This window comes from Sphaerodactylus townsendi, linkage group LG08, assembly GCF_021028975.2.
Source record: "Sphaerodactylus townsendi isolate TG3544 linkage group LG08, MPM_Stown_v2.3, whole genome shotgun sequence".
Classification (NCBI taxonomy): Eukaryota; Metazoa; Chordata; class Lepidosauria; order Squamata; family Sphaerodactylidae; genus Sphaerodactylus; species Sphaerodactylus townsendi.
The window spans coordinates 72073040-72098295 of NC_059432.1; the positions used below are offsets into that span (position 1 = coordinate 72073040).

The window sequence follows — 25256 nt, forward strand, 5'->3', positions numbered from 1 at the left end:
TTCAGTAACTTACGTTTGAGATCCCGTTACACCCAAATTGCAGTACAGTAGATAAAAATACAATGATTGGAGCAGTGAAAAAAAAATTGAATTATAAGCAATATTGCTAAGAAGAAGGCCTATAAGGGCTAACTAAAAGGCAGGACTTCCGGCCAAGTCATCTAAAATTTGAACTGATCTAATCTTCCCTTAACTATTCAGCCACAGGATATTTCTTTTTATATTTACAGATAAGTGCACAGATAAGATTAGTCTGGCATGACTTATTTTTATTTTATTTATAATTCAATTTATATACCGCCCCTCCCCCGAAGGGTTTGAGAAATCCATGTTGACTTTTAGTGGTCACAGTATTCCTTTCTATGTGTATAATTTACCAGCACATGCAGCTGAAGAGTTGGGATGTGGAATGCAGATTGATGGAGGGAGGTCTGTGGAGGTGTTGGGAATATTTAGAGTGGTGGGATAGGTGCTGTTTTGGCATGTGAAAAGATGGTAGGGCACAAGCAGCAGCATATAGGAAGGGGGATGAAGAGAAGAAGAAAAGTTTTGATTTATATCTTTTCTTTCTCTCCTTAACAATGTCTCAAAGCGCCTTACAAACTCCTTCCCTTCCTCTCCCCATAACAGACACCATGTGAGGTAGGTGGGGCTGAAAGAGTCCTGAGGAACTGACTAGCCCAGGGGTAGGGAACCTGCGGCTCTCCAGATGTTCAGGAACTACAATCCCCATCAGCCTCATCAGCATGGCCAATTGTGGCCCGTAGTGAGACTGATGGGAATTGTAGTTCCTGAACATCTGGAGAGCCGCAGGTTCCCTACCCCTGGACTAGCCCAAGTCACCCAGCAGGTTTCATGTGCAGGAGCAGGGAAACAAATCCAATTCACAACTCCTGTGGAAGAATAGGAAATCAAACCTGGTTCTCCAGATTAGAATCCACCACTCTTAACCACTACACCACACTGGCTCTCAAGATGAGATGGGATGGAGGTGTTGTAGAAGGGATTTTGAGTCGAGGGAGGGGGTTCTGGTGTGAGAAAGCAGTGGCACATGGGAAGGCTGTAGGAGAAGTGGCACCTTGGGTTCTGATCATCAGGAATATTTCTACAAATTAACTCCCCATCAGTGATGCTTTCAATGGAAGAATGTGGATATGGTTCCTGAGCAAATGCTGGGTGACAGTTTTCCGACACAGAGATACAAATTATCTCCCTTACTTTTGGTCTTGTCTTGTATCAAAAGGCGTTTTTAGGATTTGGGGCATTATGATGTCTCGGCGCTTATATATGCGGGCGTTGGAGGCCTGTGTGACAGTAATTCTGGATAAAATAGTGGCACTGGCCTCAGCACTCTCATGACTGAGCCAGTTTCCACATTAGATTAGTTTAGTTATTTAAAACAATTTTTTCCCTTCGCCCCCACTTTCCTCACACTTTCCCTCAAACTTCAATCAAGTTTTGAGCTTCAAGCATATGTCAAGTTGATTGTCAGTGTGGTGCACAGGCTAATGAGCCCCCTTTTGGTTCTTGTTCTTCTGGGCTTGCATGTAAACACACTGAAGCTTTAAATCACCTGCAGAAAGGGAGTGACAAATGCTTAGCGGTGCAATTATTCAGCTGGCTAAGATATTAGCAATTCCCTTCCTCCTTCCCGGGTTTCAATGGGGCAAAATATAGATACAATAAAACTGTATGTCATTACTCAAGTATTTGGGCTCTGAAAAAAACCTGTCTCCTCTGGAAAATAAAATTGTGCTAAATGATGTGGCTCATGATTAGTAGCAAGAAATCTGTCTGCAGCTTATGGTCATTTTTTGACTTTTTCTATTCTATTAACTTAACATGGCATTCAAATGTACTCAGTTTGATCCAGCCCATTCATCGAATTATAATCATAAAACAGATTCATTGTTGCCACTTACTGTCAGAAGTACTTTAAAAAAATCACTGCAACTGAAATTTATCTGCGGGTTTGGGCGTCATGTTACACATGCCACTTCGTGCAGCTGAAGGGAAACATTTTAGTTCAGTGCAATTCTCCTTCGCTGTTGCCAGATTCTTTCTTTTCTTTCCTTTTTGTGCTAGCAGACCTTGTGTTTGTAAGAATGACCAAAGTGCCACCTTGATTAATACATGTGATTTTACTGGCACTAAATTAAGGATGTTCCTACTTTGTAAGTAAAGTTTCTGGGCTGCTCAGCTTTGTACTCAGGAATCAAAATTCAGAGGAATCTTTTCTGTAGCTGTAGTGATTCATGCTCTGATTACATCTGGATTGGATTAAATACTGTAATGAACTTAATATGCAGGTGCTTTTGAAAATGGCCCCAAAACTTCAGTTGGTCAAAAATGTGGCTAAGCTATTGTTGAAGGCTGTATACAAGGATTGTTTCACGCATGTGCTGGAAGGTGTGTGGTTGGCTGCCTGTCTGTGCCAAGCACAAGTCAAAGTTCTTACAGCTGTAAATGGCTTGGAGTACTTAGACAGCAATGTCTTTCCATACAGTCCAGAGTTGAGACTGCCAGTTAAGATTTTCTGAAGCCTTGTTCTCTGTAGTTCCATCTACAGAGAAGAGGTAGCTGATAATCAGAGAGTGGCCTTTCAGTGGTGGCACTTTGTTTCTGACATGACCCCCTCCCTGAGGCTCTTCTGGCACCTTCCCTTACTCTTGAGATACCATTTCTTTTTTACCCAGGACTTTTAAATCGGTTTCATCTTTTTAAAAGAATTTTTAAAATTGTATTGTCGAAGGCTTTCACGGCCGGATTCAACTGGTTGGTGTGGGTTTTCCAGGCTGTGTGGCCGTGGTCTGGTAGATCTTTTTCCAACGTTTCACCTGCATCTGTGGTCAGCATCTTCAGAGGTGTATCACAGAGAGAAATGTGTTACAGATACACCTCTGAAGATGCCGGCCACAGATGCAGGCGAAACGTTAGGAACAAGATCTACCAGACTACAGCCCGGAAAATCCACAACAACCAATTTTTTTTTTCTTTTAGCCTGTTTTATTAAAATCATTTTAGGCTGTTGAATGTTGTTTTTAGGCACCTGGCATATCTTTGTGACTTGTTTTATTACTGATGTTATGTTGCTGTTCTTATGATTTTGTTGCACTGTTTTAGTTTTACTCAAGTGAGACTCCGAGGTGGCAGATACTTTTTATAAATAAATAATGCTGTGGCTGTAGCTGAGTGTTTTATCTGTTGTTGTTTTTTCTTTTATCCCACTTTAAAACACCTTAGGTATTGATGCAGAACTCTACTATGTGAGGAATGGTCTTATCAATCACTATGCCTTGTCATTCAGTCTCTTAGTACCCAGTGAGACAAACAGCCTCCATTTCAGTTGGCATGCTAAGTCAAAGGTAAGCATCAAAACTGTTTTTTTAAATAAATATGGAAAAACTAACTCACAAGCTTGTGCATTAGAATTTGTATTGTATAGAAAAGCTGTAGATAGAAATGGGCCCATGGACCAACAGTGGTTTTGTTCAGTTACCAACCTGGAACTTTGATTGAAACTATTGCCTGCTTTGCCCCAGATCTGCTATTTTTCCCCTATGGTGAGGTAATAGCGTCTCATGAATAGGGAAGAATTTTCTGTTCTCAGTTGTCCAGCTCTTTAAGATGCTTATCAGTTTATTCATTCTGAAGATGTGAGCAGGTTCCTTGGAAATTTGACGTTTACCATATGCTTGCTTGATGCTTGTCCTCCTGCCCTTTCTGGTCCTGCCTTGGGGACCCTATTTGAGTGGGAAGGTAGAATGGAAATTATTTGAAGAAACAAAGAATAAAATCTGCAGGGGAGCCTGGCAGAGGTAGTAAATACATCCTTACAAAAGGGAGTGTTCACTCCAGCCAGCCTTGCACCAGGCTGTTGTACATCTAGTTACTATAGCATAACTTTTCTACCAACTAAGGGGATCCATACAGCCTCTTGTGTGAATTCGGGGAACCATGTTAGTTTCAAACTGTAAACCTTCCCCACAGTCACAAGATGTTCTGAGGGCAGCAAGTGTAAAGGCTTTGGGTTCCCTGCCGTGAAATAAGTTTTGTGGCGAGCAAGTAGAACATAAGACATTTCTGAGGCAGGTAATTGTATGTAAATAACAAAGATTTATTTATTTACATGTTGGTTTTAAAGAACAGAGCATGGGCACCAGTCTCCAGGTAGTCAGAACCCTGACTGAGGCACATAAATTTAAGCCAGTTATGGCATCATAGTGTGGTCTGAGTTCTCTCCAATGCTTTCAGGTGCAAGTAGACTTTCACTGGCTAGCCACTAGGTTGGCTCCTGTCACTCACACCTGCCTACCCTTTCCCAGAAGTCCTATGCAAGGTCTGCTCATCACCAGAGACTGGCCACACAACTAGATAGTCTGTTCTCTCTCAGAGAAGAGGTCTAAACCACTCTGCCATGCTACAAAGCACAGCTACCCTTCAGACTGAGGCAGGCCCAAAATAATAGCTGCCTTCTCCAAGAGGCAGATCAGAACTCCTGCTGTGCTTCCCTCCAAATTTCATCCTTCCTCTAGGAGGTGACTGTTATTGGAGCATCACTCCCTTAGGCTTAGCTCAGTGGCTGTTTTTCACTTCAGGGGCAAGACAATTTCCTGTCTGTCACAGTTAGCAGGAGATGTTAGGCACGAAGTAGGTGGAGCATGTTCAATGCATAGAAGTACAAGTTATTCTAATACTGAAGATACAGAAGGGAATTCATATCCTTGGGCAAGCTGAACCTGGTCTACATTAAATAAAAGTAAGTTTGCAGTACAAGAGTACAGTCTATGGCAGGGGTCTGCAACCTGCAGCTCTCCAGATGTTCAGAGACTACAAATCCCATCAGCCCCTGCCAGCATGGCCAACTGGCCATGAACATCTGGAGAACCGCAGGTTGCAGACCCCTGGTCTATGGAAATGTGTATTATGAAATAGTTGTTGGACATTTTAAAAGGATAGCTGTGGTTAGCATGTACACTTTGTACAGCCACATTTTGGGTTTCATCTAGATTTTTTTCCCCATTCCAACACTGGAAAGTACATAAATACCTTTATCAATGTAAATGTGAAAGTTGTTTGATAAGGTCCTCTGAATTTACACCATGATAACTTTAGATGGGCACATAGCTGTATCTTGATCATATTTTGGATCTTAATTTATTTAAATTAGGAAACATAAATATGCACCACCATTACTAAGCATATTTCTTTTTGTTTTATTGTCCCTTTTTTTACAGATTGAATATAAACTGGGGTTTCAGGTTGATAACCTGCTGGCTATGGATATGCCGCAGACAAATATTTCTCTACAAGGAGAAGTTCCTCGTACTTTATCAGGTAAGTAGTGTTTCATTAACAATTGTATTTTCTCACACTTGGAAACACTTAAGTTAACTCTGCTTCTATGAGGATAAGTACTGATATGGGGAGGGTTTGTAAGATGGGCTGCTCCCAGGGCTTTGACATTACTTTCCTGGTACTGGAAGAAGCTGAACTCAAGGTGGTCCCACCCATCAGAGATACCTTGAAGAATGGCTCACAATTCCTGCTCTTAGAAAGGAAACAACTTTGTTCTGTACACTATAAAACATAACATATTGCTAGAAGTATTAACTAAATTCTATAGTTTTTTCTTTTTCCCCAATTTCATTCTGAGCTTTTCAGTCCAGTCCTAACACTGGAAGTCACTTTTTATTCTCTCCACACTTATCCTAAAAGCTGTTTCCTGTATTCATCACTTTTTCTGTGATTCATGGAAATGCAGTGTGCATATGGCTTTTCTATTTACAGTGTTCCGCGTGGAACTCTCTTGCACTGGCAAGCTGGATTCTGAAGTTACGGTACTTATGCAGCTTAACATGACAGTAAACGCTTCCAAAAACATCACAGTTTTAAACTTCAAAAGGAGGAAAATGTGTTACAAAAGTAAGTAATGTTATTTTATCTTATGCTCCTTCTTAAGCCTAACTCATGCTTGCAAATTGTTCAGGGCACCCACCCCTCTGCTGGGATTCTCTGTCGCCTCATACCTCTAAGGGCCAGATAAAGTACTGCATTTCCCTAGTGAGAAATGGAAATATTGTGGCCCTTATTTGTGGTGAGTGCAGAAAGTGGGGACTTGGGGACCAAATAAACAGTCTTTCGATATGTAGGTACATGTGGAGTCAGGAAGGTCTGAAATTAGGAAAATGTTTTTGCATGAAATATGGAAAATATGATATAAATGCCTACAAGGATTCAGCCTTTCATTCCTTGTTTGAGGCTTTGTAAATTTTAAACTGGTTTTTTTCTCTTCCTTAAGTTCCATGCTTGGATTGTTAGCACAGAACTAAGTTTGAAAGCATCTTTTAAGTCTGGAATCACTATGGTTTTGTTGCTGGAGTTAGCAGTGTCACGTTGGTTATTTTTTTCTTTGTAGACCACCATTGGACTGACTGTTTCACAATTTAATTTAATTTAACCTTTAATGGCATATACTGTTTCACAGTTGTAACCCTATGATGAAAAGTGTTTTATTGAATAAAATAGTCATGTAGCAGATAACTGTCTTTCAGTGGAACCTTAATAACCCGAACTGCTTTTTAATTTTTTTAAAGTTTACTTCCTATTTTTACAGGAAGAGTAATTTTTAAAAGCCTGTTTTCTCTTGTTTTTAGAGCTAGAACTAGAAGTAAAACTGCCAATATCCGACAAAAATAGCAGCAAACCTATTTGTAAGTAAATGTGCTTTTCATGTAAATATGTAATAGTAGATTTTTTCCTGAATTTTGTACAATGGGGATATTTCTTGAAAGCATCAGTCACATGTTACATTGGTGGATGTTTGTATGTGAATAGAAATCATGTAAAGGGGTAAACTGGGAGGGGAAGAAGTAGAGAACTTGCTCGTTGTTGGAGACCACAGCAAAATAAATTGTGGACCTTTCTGGCTCTAGGTTGTAGATTTGATTGTAATAATTTTCTGCTGTTTCTTTTATACTGGTCATATTTCTAAGGGAAAATTGTTGTTTGGCAGCAAAGGTCAGGAACCTGTCTTCAACAACATTTGTGTATGCCAAATCCAAAAGTGTTGGTGTTTATGCTGCATTTTAAAGTTTTGACCTACTCATTCAAGGATAAAAATTGCTGATATCGGGCTTTAAAGTTTTGACTGGGGGCATTGGCATTTCCCCTTTCCTGTGACAGTTGGCAAGCCAGTGGTCACTTGGTCAGTAAGCCGTTCTCCATCCTACCTGTCAGCTGTAAGGTGGGCAGGGTTTCCCATAGCAGGATTTTAAAGTTTAGAGGGGGTATGCTGTTGCCTCGCCCCACCCCAACCCCAGCCATCTTTCTTCAGGAAAGCTGGGTAAAATGTGCAAAATTGCATTCAGCTCCCTCTACACCCCATCTCTCAGCTGTGTTTAAATGCGTGTTTAAATGATAATTGGGTGTGAAATGAGTGTTTTAATGTCAGAGGGGCCAAGACAGTTCTTGCCACTTCAGCTTGTGTGCCACCAGCTGCCTGAGCATCATGGCAAGTCACCAATGGGCTGCCAGTCCAGACAGATCCCAGTTTCCCTCATCTAGAAGAGGGAGGCTGAATCTGCTAGTGAAAGCAGTTCAGGCTTACACTGGCAGAAATGCCCTCCCTGGAGGGGAAAAACTGCCAGCATGTGGTTGCCACCAGCCTTCCCTAGCACTGGGTCACAAGGCAGGACACTGCGCCAGTGTCCCAGCATCCCTGCTGCGCCAGTGCAGCAGGGGCGGGCCAGGGGCATGGCCGGGGGAGGAGCTGGCATTAGTCGTCTTCCTCGTGACCACTCACTAGTTTATGGCAGTGGTGGGTAATTCAGACTTATGTGAGCCTTTGGGGTCACTTACGTTCATTCAGCCTCACAGTGGCTTCTCAGTGGCAGGGAGGCTGTTCTGTTTTCCAAGCCTTCCCACACCACTGGGAAGCTTTTTTGGGAGCAGTAGGGCGGTGCTATTACAGCACTGCTGCCACCTGCCTCACTGCTTGGATGGAGCTGCCTGTCTTCATGGGAGGTGGGATGGGCCAGCCAAATGCCTAGACATCTCATTGGCCTCTGGAAGCATTCAGGGCTTTGCTCCCTCCCCAAAGTACCTGCCAGTTGAGGGGATTGCTGTGAGTGTTCCCTGACACATTTAGTAATCATATTTAATAATATCCCATGTTAACTGTATGCCCCAGTAGCAACAAATGTTTGAAATAATATACTTGAATAAGGAGAAGAGCCAAGTCTAAACAAATTGGAAATTTTGGTAATTTTTATTGAAATAATAGTTATAAAAATATAGATTCAACATAGCATATAGCTGTGTGAACTTGAACTAAAAACAGAAGTGTTGAAAACACACTAACCAAGAAACAAATTTTAGCACACCCAAAAGAACTGTGCATGGTATGCAATACACATGGTTTCCCACTCCACTCAGGTGGGGACCTCAGCAGAAAAGGCACATGTACCAGCAATTGTTGATTTTGCCCATTTGTAGCATTGGTGTTTGGAAGTTTTACAATTACATTCTGGGTGTATGTATTTTTAATTTCAGGTTTTCTTCACTAAATCCAGTTGCTGTGCCCTTATAACAGTGATTACTTTTCAAGTGTGTGTAGGACAGTGATGGCGAACCTTTTCGAGACCAAGAGCCCAAATTGCAACCCAAAACCCACTTATTTATCACAAAGTGCCAACACGGCAATTTAACCTGAATACTGATGTTTTAGTTTAGAAAAAATGGTTGGCTCCGAGGCGTGCGCTACTCAGGAGTAAGCTTGGGTGGTAGTCAGTGGCTTTGCTTTGAAGCAACCGTGCAACTCTTCAAACGGGTGAATCACGACCCTAGGAGGGTTTACTCAGAAGCAAGCCCCATTGCCAGTAACTGAGCTTACTCTCAGGTAAAGGTAAAATGCGCTGCCGCGCGATCACGCTTTAGTTGTTCCCATGAAAATCTGTGCTTCCCCCCCACATGACGCGACTGTCTAAACACGTGCCCACAGAGAGGGCTCTGAGTGCCACCTCTGGCACCCGTGCCATAGGTTTGCCACCACTGGTGTAGGACATGCAGGAAAATCAAAATATATTTTAGTCTCTATGTTTTTCAAATGAAAAGATTAAAACCTCAGATTTTAGCTTAGCAGCCAACATTTTCAGAATCGGCATACCCCCAAATATATGTTACTCTTGTTCTAAACTTTTACCCCCAGGCCCCTTGAGGCATTTCCAGTACTTCTTTCCCCTAGATGTACTTCTAGACATTTCTTTCAATCCTTGGTTCTCTTTTTATGCCAGAAAAATTGGGGGGCGGGGGAGGACTTGTGGGTTTAATTTGTGTCTAGATATTATGGTATATTTTGTCTCTAGATTTACCCCTATTAGTAATTGGGTTCATAATAGCCGGGGGGGAGGGGGGAAGTACCACTGGGTTTTTCCTTTGCCATGGTTTTAAAATATGAGTTAAAGTATAACACTAGCATAAGAAGAAGGGGGGGGATCCCTACCTTCCACAGCTGTATATGAAATTAATTGAAACTGGCAAATGTTGTTTACATTTTGTTGCAGTAATACTTTACACTTCAATTTCAGTTGATCCTGTAAATGCAGCTCCCACCACTTCTACTCGTGTGTTTTATATCAGTGTAGGAGTTTGCTGTGCAGTCATATTCCTGGTAGCAATAATACTAGCTGTTTTGCATCTTCACAGTATGAAGAGAATAGAGTTGGAAGACAGGTAAAGAACAAAGCGCGGATCTTTATTTTCTTACGTTAGATTTATTGGCTTTTCTATATGCCTCAAAAGACAGTTGTGGAAACATGGACATGGAGAATTTAAATTGTTGCCTTTGCCTAGCCTGTTTTTATTAAAGCTGTTAGATCATGGCATGCAATGCTTCGTTACCTACATTGACTGATTATTTTGACTCAGACTGATGAAGCAGTCACAACAGGCTTCAGCTAACATTCCTTCATAAGGCGAGCTGTTACTTCTTGGTATCCTCCCCAGAATTGCCACTTCTCTGAATATTTTTTTAATTTCCTTTCTAACAATCCTGTTAGGAGCCAGCATAGTCCAATGGTTTCCTTGATGTTGGAACTATACTGAGCAAGAGATGTATGCTAAGTAGAAACTGTTCTTGTTTCATAAATGGGTACTTATAAAAATTAATTTTTGGGCATGTGATTCTTTCTTTAACGATCCAAGCATTCCTTTACTGTGTTCCATCATGTCAGGTGAGGGCTGGTGTTTGATGGAATTCCCCATCGAAAGTTTGTATCTATCACTTCATTGAAATTCTGCCATAATTAAACTGTGTTCATTGTTTAATAACACTCTTTAAAAATTTTGGCGATGGCAGAGTCAAATAAAAATAAACGGTTGAATTTATTTGGACATTTCTGTTGGTTAAGAATTTTGAGGCATCGCTAAAAGTGAAGCATGCATTCAGGCAATCCTGTTGGAAGTTAACGACAACCTGTGCAAGATCACGTATTCCCCCAAACAGTTCTGGGATCTCTATAGAATTCAATGAGTTTTAATGGGGAAAGATCAAAGAGTCTGTGGTTCTTTGGCTTCAAATTACCTCTTTCACTTAAGTAAACCCAGGGATAGGTTTTCACCTGTGCAACTCCGAATAAACTGCCTTAAAATGCATACATATGAATTAGATGTTTATCTCTCTGTGTAGCCTGTGAAATTTGTTTGCTTCTCTGTAGTGTATAGTGAGATTCTTCTGAGATGCATGTTAAATTTCCAAAATTTAAAACACATGGAGGCTTAAAAGATTTCAAAGCTTGGTTTTGCAGACCTAATTGAAGGTTAACTTTGCAAGAAACCGGTAATGTTTGGTCCCTAGTTTCATATATACCTTCAGTCAAGTTCAGTGTTGATAGTTATAGTGTTAATAGTTAATAATCGTCATAATAAGACATATTCTCAGGAGCACCTCTATCTCTGAAGATTTGAAAACCATAACGATCCAGTGCCTGTTCTGTACTGATAACTCTGGCAGTGAAAAGTACCACCAAGATGCAGCCAACTTATTGTGAATAGGATTTTCAAGGCAAAAGGCATTCAGAGGTAATTGGCCATTGCTTGCCTCTGTGTAGCAACCCTGGACTTCCTTGGTTGACTCCCATCCAAGTACTAACCTGGTCCAAGATCTGATGAGATCAGACTAGCCTGGGTCCTCCCAATCAGGGCACTGGATACGCTACAAAAATAATTAAAGGTATCCAGACCACCCAAAACGTCACAATCCAATATGTTTGTGTTATAAATATCTCTTCATCAGGGTGATTGTTTACAATGCACATCCAAAAGGGGGCTTCTTCCATCATCCAGCCTAATTAAAAGTTTTGGAGAACTCAAAAACTCACACACCATTGTGTGATTTTGTTTGGCCTTAATTGTCATTTGTGTTTTGAATTTTCATTGGATTAAAAACTGCTTCCATAGCAGAAAATTATGCAAGGTTATATGTATCACCAGCTGAATTCAGATCTACTTTCTGAAACATGTTTTCCTTTTTATTTACTCTGCTTTGAAATACAAAACAAAGATGTTAAGAGCCTATAGACTGAGCTTCAGGATTTTAGTGAAGATTTCTTCCTCCTTCTTGCAACTTTAAATCTTGGGTAAAATTGAATAGTTTCAATTGCAGATTGTTTGAAAAACTTGACTGCGCAAAAGTGCTGTTGGATGGCTTTACTGTATGCTGGCATTTTTAAAGGATACTACTTGAAGTCTTTCATTACATTTTTGAGGCAGTGTAGTTCTGCTGATTTGCTATAGCTGCAGTGTACAGCTTTATACACAGTATGCCACTTTGTACCACTAAAGCTGAAGTGTCCTATTTGCAGCACAGGTTAAATATTGGCTTTTTGAACAAGAAATTAAAAGTCGTTACAGAAACAACTACAAAAACTGTCTTCTTGTCTTCTAAAACAGCGTTAGTGACAGCAGCAGTTCTCAAGGCTTATCTCAGCCTTCCACTCAAACAACGCAGTACCTGAGGGCTGATACACCCAACAATGCAACTCCAATTACTAGTAAGTATTAATCTAATAACAGGGCTGAGTGGGGTCTGTAATCAAGGAGTCATCAAGGAGTTAATCAAGAAATCAAACTGAAACCGGCCAGCTGGTTCCAGTGTGAAAAATTTAGGTTTCTCTGGGCTGCAAGAACAAGGAATTGCATATTAGAGAAACATGAGATTCCCAATTCATTTCTCATTCTTAATGTTAAGGCAGGGATGTGCACATAGAGGGGGAGAATTGATGGGGAGAGAGCGTTCTCCCCTTTACCATTTCCAGTATGTGAGAGTACAGCTAGCCATTCTCACGTCAGCAAGAGATGGCTCAAGATGGTTGCCTCTAATTGGAACTCTCTTTAAAGATCTTAACCTTTTTTTAATTACTAGAAACTGAAATTGTTGCAAAAAATGTTTGGCCTATCATTTTAGAATATTCATTGAACAGAGGAGCCGTTTTCTATATAGCAGTATCATTTAGAGCCCAGAAGAGGGCAATAATGTGTTAGTTTGCTTGTCAAAATATTGCAGAGTGTTACTTTATTGCCTGTAGGGTCTTGGGTTTTTTAGCCATTTTGCAATGCCTCCGGCATTAGTTTTGTAAATATGACCAAAACAATAAATATTTGTTTTGTGCTATCCAGTGACATGGGATTTTCTCTACATTATATATCCTTTTATTTTAATTGTTGTGTGTTACCTGTACAAAATAATTTAACTGAATTATTGTGGCTAGGGTATTTACATTTGGTATTTATATTGGTATTGTTTGGGTCTGCTGGCTCCTCAGGTTATCCTACTTTACGGATAGAGAAGAATGACCTTAAAAGTGTAACCTTGATGGAGGCAAAAGCTAAAGTAAAGGACATAGCCATCTCCAGAGAGAGAATAACACTAAAAGATGTTCTTCAAGAAGGTATTGGCAAAAAAAAGTTTCTCACATGATTTGACGTGCATGCAAGGTGCTTTCCATGCTTCTTGACCGCTTTCTTGGAATTCTCCATAATATTTCAGATGGCTAGTGATAGTACTAGGGGCCGTGCTATGCATGTTCCCTAAAAACATGTTTTCAAGACCAGCTCTTGCTGGTATGATCAATCTTTAGCATTTTTTTTAAAAAAAGATCAGTCCCTCAACACAGCTATTGGGTAAATAATTTGAGTTGAATCTGTTGGAAGTATAACTGATATTCCATGTTATGTTTGGCAAAAAAGAGTTCACTAAAACTCAATCGCCTTAAGTTTATCTTGGAAGACTGCTTTTGAACATCTCCAAATTAGACATTGTCAAAGGCCGCTTCTGCAAGTCAGAATAATGCACTTTCAATCCATTTTCAATTCTCCTTGCAGCTGGATTTTACTGTGTGGTATAGCAAAATCCACTTGCAAACAGTTGTGAAAGTGGATTGAAAGTGCATTATTCTGCGTGTGCGGAAGGGTCAGAGAGATTGTAACATCAACAACAGGGGTGTCCAACTCTGGTGCTTCAGATGTTCATGGACTACAAATCCCATCAGCCCCTGCTGGCATGGCCAATTGGCCCTGCCAGCAGGGGCTGGTGGGAATTGTAGTCCATGAATGTCTGAAGCACCAGAGTTGGACACCTCTGAGCTACAGTATGATTGAAATGCTCAACAAAAAGCCATGGATGTGAAGGTTCATAACAGAAATTACAGTTGCTACCTTCGTTTCTTCTTCATCACTGTGTTATTAAAAATGTGTAGGACTATATGTCAACTTCATTTTCTTTCTTTATCCTGCTTAGGCACATTTGGGAGGATTTTCCATGGGACTCTAATAGAAGAAAAAGACCCTAATAAAGAGAAACAAGTTTTTGTCAAAACAGTAAAAGGTAGGCTTTTGTTGTGAGGTTGATTTATTGTCATTGTTTAGCCAAACTGTGCCCTGATCAAACCATGTAGCTGTCAGTCCTTTTCTGATAGAAAAATAACATTGGTAAAAGCTACCTTGCAGTCTATGACCTGGAAGACTGAAAAGATTATGTTTTTCTGTTAGTTCACTTTTGGAAGACAGCTGATTTCCAGTAAGCCATAAGTGCCATGCAGCCATCAGTGGTCAGTGTACAGCCACATAATTCTGATAGGAGGGCAGCGGCACAGCACAGGTGAAGGAGGGAAAAGGAACATGTCTGAATGGTAAAGGAAGGTGGGACTGACAGTGGCAAAAGCTGATTAATGGATTATTTGTTTCCTTTATGTTAAATATAATTGCCTCTCTGCAATGTCATTTTTTCAGTACAAGGTGTTCTATTGTTTCCCTTATTTTAAACTGCCTCGAGCAGTCATCAACATAAAACAATCAATGCAGAACAAAGTTCAGAACAGTCAGCCGATTGCTTGACAAAATAGAAGCTTTTAGCTGTTGCCAGAAAGTGGTCTTGGTTGGGGGTTATGTGGGCTTCCGGTGGGTGGCCGATTGTGGAAGTGGGAAGCAGTTGTAGAAGTGGTTTGCCTTCCATGGCAATTCTGCTCACTTTGCTCACAAGAGGGGCACAGTGCAGTGCAGGTCCTCTAAGTTACCTGTTCTCAGAGCATATGTGAACACATACATTTTAAAAGGCAATATTATAAGCCCCCACATCTTAAAAGGGCAGGCTATGTTTTGCCACTCAGTTAATGGTTTGGATTTGTGTTTTTCTTTAAACTTGACGCTTCCATAGACCCCTCCTTTAGTGCCAGCCAGCTCACTATTACTGAACAGTTTCAGATATGTGTCCGGGGCCACTTCCCAGCACTTTGGAAGGGGTTTGGCAGTTTTTCCTTGGGTCCTCCTGCACTGTATGCAATTTTTGTGGCTTTTAATTTACAGATGCATTCCAATCATTATAAAGGAGTTTTTCTTTTGAATCTTCTTGTTTATAATGCTTTTGCAATGTTTAACTAATTCTCACTGTCTGTTGTGCCTTAGTTGACACTCAAGAATTGTTGTAGTGTAATTCATTACAGATTGTGTAACTCAATGTACCCTTCTGAGTATGGGTTAAACTTACATAATGTGTTTTGCTGAAGGACTGGGTTGACTTATAAGAAACAAGGAAATAATATTGATAAGAAAACACAATGCAAGTGCTGGAACTGTTTTATGAGATAAGATTTGGATTTCCTTATATACTTGAATACAGGTCAATCATTTTTTTTTAATGTTCAACGGCTCATTGCTGAGAACTCTGTTATACAGGGAGCAGGCTTACCAAAACAAACCCAGATCATTCAAATAACCAAGAATTTTAGAGCCCTATTGGCAATTTAAAGTCCAATTAAATAATCTCGTGAGGACTGAGAAATTGCCATGCACATTCTTTGAGAACCAGTATGGCACAGGGGGTTAGACTGTCAGGCTACCACTGAGAGGACTTGGGTTTGGTCCTGCTCTGCCGTCACTGTCCTTGGACCGGTCATATACTCTCAGCCTATTCTATGTCACAGTGTGGTTGTGAGGATTAAAAAAAAATAGGGGGATGTGGGAGGGAGAGGGAGGGCTTGGTGTAGTTTTGTTAGGCTTTTGCAGACCTTGGGTAGTACTTTTATAGTAGACTCAAGGCCCAAAGAATTTCCCTGTGAGATTGCCCTTAGGAGGTGAAGTTGCACAGTAGTTTAGAGCTGACTTTAGGTTAAGCTAGTGGCTAAATCACTGGCAGGAATAGTCACTGTACAAACAACCCATTTTTATATTCTCTGTATTGAGAACCCCCAGTAAACAGTGCTGTACTAGAGACTTAAGGTTTTGTCTAGGAGTTACTTTGCCTGTTTATCAGTTTACTCATTTGCTTTTCTATAGTTGTGGCAAAATTGCTTTTAAAAACATCTGACTTTTCAGATCAAGGCTCAGAAGTTCAAGTGACTATGATGTTGACAGAAAGCTGTAAACTCAGAGGCCTTCATCACAGGTTAGCACAATTACTTTCTTAATTTATTTATTTATTTATTTATTTATACTTTGGGCTTCTAGACCGCCCCATCCCCGAGGGGCTCTTAAGATGAAAACAAAGTCCTTTTGATTTATTTTGGAAATGGAGGGGGGGTGCAGCAGTTGTTAATGAAAGCAGGTTTTGTTTTTTTCTATAAAACTGCTTCTCTGAACTAGTACTTTGCTGCAAGGTAAATGTAAAAGGAGGTTACCTGTTCTTTCTTGTGTGGGATTGTACCAAGCAAAGCAACCAAGCAGAACTATTATTTCTTTCAGAAATCTGCTTCCTATCACTCATGTTTGTATAGAAGAAGGAGAAAAACCCATGGTACTGCTACCTTACATGAATTGGGGAAACCTCAAGCTGTTTTTGCGGCAGTGCAAACTGGTAGAAGCTAATAATCCTCAGGTAAGAGGTGGCAAATTTAAAATAGTTTGCCACTGCCCTTGCTATTTAAACCATTAAGCATACAGTGACTGAGCAAGGATTGAATCATTATGAAGAAATTATGCTGTAAAGCCTTTTGCAAAGGAAATATGCTTCTTGTTTTTTGGAATGTTGTTAGCATTAGTAATTAAGTGTAAGCATACTGGTAGTATGTTTTGAAGAATTAGACTTGGGTCCTGTGTAGCATGAGCACACATGTGCTGTGTTAAATGGACCCCCCCCCCTCCCACCACCAAAGTTCTGCCTCAGTGGGTAAGTGGAGCCCCAGTAAACATCATGGGATCATATTGTGGCAAGAAATAGGCCCAAACCAGTTTGTCCCTCTTACATAAATGAAAAAGACTAGCCTAGACTATCCAGGTCAGGGCACTTAAAACATTAGTCAGTTAAATATGCTGGGGTTTAGATTCTTGTTAGGTAAAAGTTGCGCAGCAGAGGCCGCTGCAATAAGAATGAGGAAGTGGGCGACAGTCACCCCCTCCCCCAGACACCGGCATCTAGCCTTATGGAGTCAGCACTGGTAAAAAAACCTGAAAGACAATTCAATCTTCTGGCAGTCCCCTACCTCTTCTTTGTCCAAGTGTCCCCAACTTGCAGCATCTTTATAGCCCAGGAAGGGGATGCAGTCTTTGGTGAGTTCCTTGCACTCATTTCTCATAGTGTGCTCTTGTGCATAGTCTGTATCACAGATAACCACTTTAAGCCTTTGTGTGTTCTAGTAACTTCTGCCTTAAAACATGACTATGTTGAGGAAAGCTTCATGCGTTTGGTACTTGGGATACTATTCTCTGAAGTGCATTATATAAATAACTTACTCCTGCATACTGTTCCTTCCAGAAGATGATTCTTCAGCATTAAGTTATTTTGTCTTCCATGTGAAGCATTTTCTAACCACAAAGTGATAGTTAAAAACCCATAGCAAGTATTTTATTTATTTTTTACTTAACTTTATACCCTGCCCTTTCCCAACTCAGGGCCCGACTTAGGGCGGCTAACAGCATTCAAAATTAACATACAGTATATATAATACAAGATCAACACTAAAACATCAATTCAATACATTAATATAAAACCAATACTAATCAACAAAAGTACTTTAATTTACTATGGCAGCAGCTCACACTTAATTTAAAATTTCCATTGTCAAATTCCTAGTTATGAATTTCATGTATTATCTGAAAGTCCATCCCCCCTATAGGTGGGTGGGTTGTGAGACCAGCTGGATAGAAAATCGTTGCTGCCCCAGCCATAGGCCCGATGGAACACCTCTGTCTTCTAGCCCCTGCAGAACTGAACTAGGTGCCGCAGGGCCCAGGTTAGAGCCAGAGCAGAAAATGATTTACTGTGTCATATTAAAGGGGACTTTCTGTCTCAGTGTGTTTAAAGATTCTTTAGAGTCGGTATTCTTTTCTGTTTCAGAGCCGATGCAGGGTTTTTTTTACATAGATCCACTAAACTCAGCAAAGAATATTCAGCACCAGATAACTTGATATTAATGTATTTCAGTATCGATCATTAATGTGCCTCTGAACTGGAATGCTGCCTCTGTCTAGAGAAGCTGATGTAGGCCTGAGACCAGGTCTGCATCAAAAACAGCTAAAATCTGAATTTTGTAAAATTTTACAATTGTGCATTTTTAATAATTTCTTCCTCTTAGTTATGTTGAAGGGCAAAGAACTATGCAGGGTCACAAAAACCAAACCCGTTGAATTGGCATTTGAGGTTACCAGATATTTTTCCATATATTTTCAAGCCTCTGTGCCCACCACAGCAGCTAGAAATTTGGCTTGGTAATTGACATGTTGTTTGTGCATGTTGTCTGTGCCTTGCCAACAGTTGGAACAGCAAATCTTTCATTCATTTGTCCTCTCCCACTGAAAGATGGCAGGGAAGTAGACCGATTTTGTTTTTCCACATTCAGCACTAAAATAGCAAATACAAACTGAGATTTGGAGTTCCAGCGTTCATAGAACTTTGTGTTTTGGGGCAAGCACCAAAAATTTTTCAGCATACTGGAAAAAAACACTAACTTTGAATAGATCGATAGTATTGACCAGATGATGGGAGGTTTTTTTATTCCAAACACATTTTTAATTGTCATCTTTTTATAGGCAATTTCACAACAAGATCTTGTACATATGGCTATTCAGATTGCCTGCGGAATGAGCTACTTGGCTAGAAGGGAGGTCATTCACAAAGACCTGGCTGCTAGAAACTGTGTGTAAGTACTGCAGTACAGCTGGGGACACTCTGTGTCCATTCCGTGGATGTACTGCAAAGCATCCTGCTGTTTGGTCTGTGTCCAAAGCACCCTCTTACATCACAAGCTTGTAGCTGCACCTTCACAGTAACTTACGGCCACCCATTAAGGTTTTCAAAGGCAAGAGACTAACAGAGGTGGTTTACCATTGCCTTTCTCTGCACGGCTACCTCGGAATTCCTCTGAGGTCTCCCATGCAAATACTGACCAGAACCCACCCTGCTTAGCTTCAGAGATCTGAGGTGGTCAGACTATCCTGGGCCACCCAGATCAAGGCACACTCATTTTACACAGGTGTAAATGTAGCCTGGCAAAGGGATGCTTGCAGAGAGTACTAAAACTTGTGTTATCAGTGCTGCGGTCATTAAGGTGGCTCAGAGAATCAATTTGTGAGGCAGATGTGGGCCATCATCAATAACCTGCAATTCACCAAGTGGTAACAAGATAAAATGTACATTTCTTTTATATCTTATCATAAAATTGCAGATATTGTCTTTGCTTTTCTGCAGATATTGTCTTTGCTTTTCTGCAAGCAACCTGATGATGGCAGTAAGAAATAAATCCCACCCCCTGGTGGTAACCCAATACTATTGCACTCTGGGGCTATGGTGGGCATCTTCCTACTTACCTAGGACTGAACTTTAGCTCTCAAGTACTGTTACTCGGTTGCACTGACCATGCAGGCTTGGAACTTGTCCATCTAGTGCAGGGGTAGGGAACCTGCGGCTCTCCAGATGTTCAGGAACTACAATTCCCATCAGCCCCTACCAGCATGGCCAATTGGCCATGCTGACAGAGGCTGATGGGAATTGTAGTTCCTGAACATCTGGAGAGCCGCAGGTTCCCTACCCCTGATCTAGTGTAATGCCAGGATGTGTGAGTCTACATAGGGAAGGAGAGATAAATACTGTGTGAGAGAATGTAGGAAGTGAAATTGAAGCTGGGGAACGCAAATCTCATGGCAAACAACCACTAGCTCTAATTCCATTCCTCATTCAGTGCTGTCCCTGGTCCTAATAAATGGCGTGCATGTGAGGTTAGGAGCTATATCCTCTCTGCAGCTTACAGAATTCCTGGATTTCTACCTGCATACTGTTAATTAGGATGGGAGATGGCATTCTTGTAGTTCTAATTAACTCTCTGCTAAGGAATGTTTTGAAACTCCATGTTTATAGCATCTTAGGGGGAAAGAATAGAGTGGAACCAATCCTTCAGGATGCAGGAAGCTTTAAAGGTCAGCACCAGCCCCTTAAATTATGCCTGGAATAAATTGGGAACCAGTGTGAATGGGCCAAGACTGGAGTGATATGGTCTTTGTGACTTATTCCAGCTCCAGCCAGCAATCTAGCTGCAGCATTCTGCAATTTTCTGACCACTTCCCAAAAGCAGCTTTCTGTGGAGTGCATTGCAGTAATAGATGTAACCAGGGCATGCACCACAGTTGCCAGTTCTTCTCTGTCCAGGACAGGCGGCAGTGGGCTACCTGGCTTGCATCACCAAGGGCAGAGAGCAGGCTTATCCACTGTCCCATTAGTGAACCACCTGGAAAAACTTTTTAAGCATAGAGCTGGAGTATATGTTCTTTAGTGGTTACCTGTTTGTCATTGAGAGCTGCGCCACCTTGCAGTCTTTCTTGGTGGTTTGCTATCCAAGTACCGACCCTGCTTAGTTTCCGACTTCTGATGAGACCGGGCTATGCCGTGCCACCTGCCCTCCATATGATTCAGTACCTGTATGTAAATAGTTTATTTGGCCTAAGTTCTTGTCTGTATTTATTTTAATATGCAGCATTGATGATGCACTTCAGGTGAAGATTACAGACAATGCCCTGTCCAGAGATCTGTTTCCCATGGATTACCATTGCCTCGGAGACAACGAAAACAGACCAGTGCGGTGGATGGCTCTTGAAAGCTTGGTTAACAATGAGTTTTCGGGTGCTAGTGACGTGGTAAGCTATCGGCAAAAGCTGCAAAATATATACTGTACAAATATCACCTCTCTGTGGGCATTCACTTCAAATTAACAAAGAGCATGTGTATTGGTTGCTTGGAAGATCTGCATTGTTTGAAAGGAACTCTAATGGTAATTAGGTTAATTATAATAGTAGGGGACTAACAGTCCTGTTTGTATCACAGCAGTTGTATAGAATTATATATTTGTGTGTTCAGTATTCGTATGAACAATTTATGCAAAGAGGGGCTGTGCCTGTAAAAACGAAATGTTCCACCGAGTCTACAGCGGAGGCCACTATGGGTTGTATTATGTCACACGAGCCCCCAAGATTGTACCCCCTCCTCTCCCACCCAAATGGGTATTATAAAACTAGGGCGAGTGTGAGATCTGCAATATGGGCAATGAGTTTTTGCTTTTGAAATTATGTATGTTAGCCACCCTGAGCCTGACTTAGGCCAGGGAGTGTGGGGCATTAAATTGCATAAAATAAAGTAAAAATAAATAATTGACACTTCTGGGACAGAGTGGAAACAGCACTTCTTAATACAACCAGTTGTTTTTTTGTATGTTCTTTCCAGTGGTCCTTTGGAGTGACTCTGTGGGAACTGATGACATTAGGACAAACTCCATATGTTGATATCGATCCCTTTGAGATGGCTGCCTATCTAAAAGATGGATACAGAATAGCTCAGCCGATCAACTGTCCTGATGAACTGTAAGTGGTGACTAATAAGACTGTGTGAAGTCTCAAGACTGCTACTGTTTCTCATTACACTGAGGGAGCATAAAGATAATCAACAAGAAGTACTTTAGTTTGTGTTTTGAAAGAACACTACAACATTCCTGTAACCTAAATTTGTTCTCTGAGTCAGAATGTGAGATGAAATAACTTTAGCTGAACTGGGATGTAGTGAGTCTGAGAGCAGAGGTTTACAACTAAATATTGTTAAATTTCCCTTTGATTAATACACACCACTTTTAGAAATGGTGCCTCAGTTCAACTATTTTTCCCCGAAGGTTCATAGAATCCACATACCCCAGAGTGTATTCCTCTTCTCACACATAGTGGTTTCTTCAACCTGTATCTCCTCACAGATCTTTAGGAGAAGGATAAATAGAACAGTGATATATATGGTCAGCAGAAGTTTAGAGTGGATCTGATGTCTGCCTTTATGATTTGCTTGCTTTCCCCACAATGGCCTATTGATACCGCAAGGGTTCATGGGATTTGATATGTGAGGCCTTTCTGTAGGCAGGTGCATCGTGTTTCCTTGTCTTATGGCAAGGGGTGGATACAGAGGCAAAGGAAACAAATGAATTCAGTGCTGCTTTGTTACTGATGGCTGTGATCACTAAGGATGAGATGTAGAGGTTGTACTATCCATGACACTTAGGTATGTTTAATGGCTTGACTTTTATTCCATTCTTCTCTTAATACTGAGGAATACGAAAGAAACCCTTAAGAACAATTGCAACCAAGGAAAGATCATGTTACACGTATGCACTCAGTGTAATTGAATCAGTTGTTGCTCTTAGCTAGTAAAGGAAGAGCCAAGTACAACAATGGTGCGTGTAATTTGAGAAGCAGTGGATTTGTATCCGAAGGGAAGGAGCTCTAGACCCTTCAGGAATGAAGTAGTCACAAATATTGACCTTGGAACTGTCACTGAAGGAAAGAAGCAAAGGATGATGACCTTGTAATGAGCTTCCTGACCATTGCTTGCTTTATCTTGTAGATTTGCTGTAATGGCTTGTTGCTGGGCACTTGATCCAGAAGAGAGACCCAAATTTCAGCAGCTGGTGCAGTGCCTCACAGAATTCCACGCAGCATTGGGAGCTTACGTCTGACACCAACGACACACCATCTCTGCACTATGTCCAGAGGGGACAGTGGGTTTACTTAACAGCAAAATGAATCATTGGATGGATCTATTTATGCACACTGAAACCTCCATCCCAAACCCATTATGTGGAAGTAAGTTCCACAGATTTCAGTGGAAGGTCCACATCATATGGTTAAGAATCAGGATGCCAGGATGGGAAGCAGCAATGCTAGAAGAGGAATTTCTTCCAAAATCACTGTGCCTTAAAATAATCTGGCGTTTTTGTAAGACTAAATTTTGTTCTACATATCACTTGTGTTGAAAGCAGGACATTTTAATTCCCACTGGAATTCCTGAAATGTAGTAACCACAGACTGAAATTTGATGAAATTTGGCACTCTTAAAGATGATGCAAACTTAATTTCAGAGGTGTTTGAATTGGCAAGTATCGGGGGTGCGTGTGTGTAAAACTGAACCAACAAGTTGTTTTTCCCTTACCTCACCCCCAAAGTTTTTTGTTGCCGTTATCAAAATATTTAAATTGATTTAACTGGTTTTGGTGTTCAGATTTGTAGTGTATCTGGAGTAGCCTTTTTTTTAAAGTATCAATTGCCTTTCTTTAGAGACAACAGCACAATATGGTTGGAATCACAAGTGGCCTTTTATTATGTTTTCATCCCATATTTCAGTAGCAAATCTTAAAGAAAAAGCTTGGGCATGTTATCCTGCTTTAAGACAACAATCATGTAAAACTGGTTCAAGTTTACCTCATTCACAGCATTAATAATACAGAGCCTCGTATTGTGATGTTCCAAGTGGTAGAAATGCCACAGCAGCCCTTATATTAGAAGTCTTTCACTTTGGACTGTAGAATTCAGTTTTTCTTGTTTAAAAGGTACTGGTTTGTGTTTAGGATTTTTTATTGATATGAAAAGGAATAAAATATATAAATATATATTTGTAAAGACATATTTGAAGAGTAAAACAAATCTGTACATTAAGAGGCAACGTGAGAAATTTCATCCCTCGTATGGATTGTGATGTGTTGTGTTAGTTTATAGATGTGCACTAGTTGGCCCTTGACTCAGATTCCAGGGTTGGTTGTGAAGTCGCTCCTGCTCACTGAAGAAAGCTTATCATCTTGCAGAGAAAGGTTATCTCTCTTGCCTCATGGTGATTTGGCCATTCCTGTGGAGTTACGTTTATGATTACTGATTCGTGCAGCTTTGAATCTTCTTTCGCTTCCCCTTCGTTAAGGTTTAACAGCCTCAAAGCCATACACCCAGAAAATACAGCAAAGAAGGCTTTCACGGCCAAATTCAACTGGTTCTGGTGGTTTTTTTGGGCTGTGTGGCCGTGGTCTGGTGGATCTTGTTCCTAACATTTCACATACATCTGTGGCTGGCATCTTCAGAGGTGTTTCACAGAGGGAAGTCTGTTACACACTGTTAACAGACTTCCCTCTGTGATACACCTCTGAAGATGCCACCACAGACAATGGCCACACAGCCTGGAAAACCCCCAGAACCAACAGCAAAGAAATTTTTTGCCACATCAACCATGAATGCTTTTACAAATCTTAATTTATGAGAATCAGAAGTGACTGAATATTTTAACAGCTATTACGCAAGAAATTTCTCCATTGCCAACAGAACAATAAAAGAAAGCACGCAGCAACAAATCAAGGAGCAATCTCAAGGAATCCCAGCAAAACGCCCCTTCATGTGTGCTGTAGGTAGCGCACTACTGCATGCAAGCCATATATGACAGCTTCATTTAGGTAGCAGCCTATAAAGATGAGGTGGGAATTCACATTTAGCTCAGTATTTAAGTGATTTTACTTCCCCTTGTTTGAAAAGGCAGTTGACCTCAGAGGGCAGCGTAACTGTAAATAATATGAACAAACTATATTTGTGTCCTACTCAATTTGTGTCATGTTCTTACTAGATAGGGATGTCTACAAGTCATTCATACAGTTGTTTTGTGCATGCTAAAGAAGCAAGGCACCCTTAGTGTGCTGTTCTGTCCTTATCTAATACACATTTGCTTTTTATTCCCCTTTTCTCCTCCGGCCACGCATGCATGGTTTTATTTTCTCACTCTATATCAACCTGAATCCTGTGTCTGTTCTATGGGTATAATATTGAAGCAAGCACAGGCAGAAACAAAATGGTTGGGGTTGGAGAAGGGGAAACAGCCATGAACCATGTGGAAGATACAAACTTGTTCATTTTGCACATCACCTGTTGACCAAGGAGACGGAAAATAAAATAGGCACAATGACATCATTATGCGTACTTATGAGCCATGTTGTCAGGATGTGGGGGTTAGAATATAATACCATATGTGTTCCACTTATAAAGTAAAGCAACATCATTTCAGTTGGTGTTTGGGTGTTGCATCTGTTCATCACATCTTTAATACCACTGTTTTTACTTATCCTGTTTTACACTCAGCTCCCCTGAGTTAAGTTAGAGTGAATTTGAGTGAACTTGGTGGCTAATTTATTTTGTAAAATTCATACCCAACCTTTCTGCCTTCATAAGAGTCACAAAGTCAGCTAACTAATTAAAAATACATAATAAAATCCCATCTTGGAAACCATTAAAAGCAACAAAAAACATACCATTGGAACAATTAAATCCAGAGCTAAAATAAATATACAAAAACACAGGTCAGTAACAGCATTGGGCAGGATCATTCAGTGAACACCAAATGAAACAAACAAAAAATCTTCACTTACTGGCAGAAGAGGGTAGCTGATCCACTATAGGAATTTGAACCCAGATTCCACAAATCCTAATTCAACACCAAA

General features: G+C 40.7%; 1 protein-coding gene across 2 annotated transcripts in view; it reads left to right on the top strand.

The window, feature by feature from the left end:
• The window catches only part of RYK (receptor like tyrosine kinase), a 36539-nt gene extending 13097 nt beyond the window's left edge, over nt 1-23442 (top strand). Inside the window, exons 2-15 of one of the 2 annotated variants that reach the window (XM_048505707.1) lie at nt 3244-3365; nt 5238-5337; nt 5791-5925; nt 6657-6713; nt 9588-9732; nt 11950-12050; nt 12813-12947; nt 13796-13882; nt 15868-15937; nt 16234-16366; nt 18517-18626; nt 20454-20613; nt 21197-21333; nt 22355-23442. In XM_048505707.1, coding sequence (XP_048361664.1) covers nt 3244-3365; nt 5238-5337; nt 5791-5925; nt 6657-6713; nt 9588-9732; nt 11950-12050; nt 12813-12947; nt 13796-13882; nt 15868-15937; nt 16234-16366; nt 18517-18626; nt 20454-20613; nt 21197-21333; nt 22355-22466 — 1604 coding nt within the window. In that variant the 3' untranslated portion in view covers nt 22467-23442. The remainder of the gene's footprint in view (nt 1-3243; nt 3366-5237; nt 5338-5790; nt 5926-6656; nt 6714-9587; nt 9733-11949; nt 12051-12812; nt 12948-13795; nt 13883-15867; nt 15938-16233; nt 16367-18516; nt 18627-20453; nt 20614-21196; nt 21334-22354) is intronic. The other variant, XM_048505708.1, reaches the window with a different exon arrangement.
• The last annotated feature ends 1814 nt before the right edge of the window (nt 23443-25256 follow it).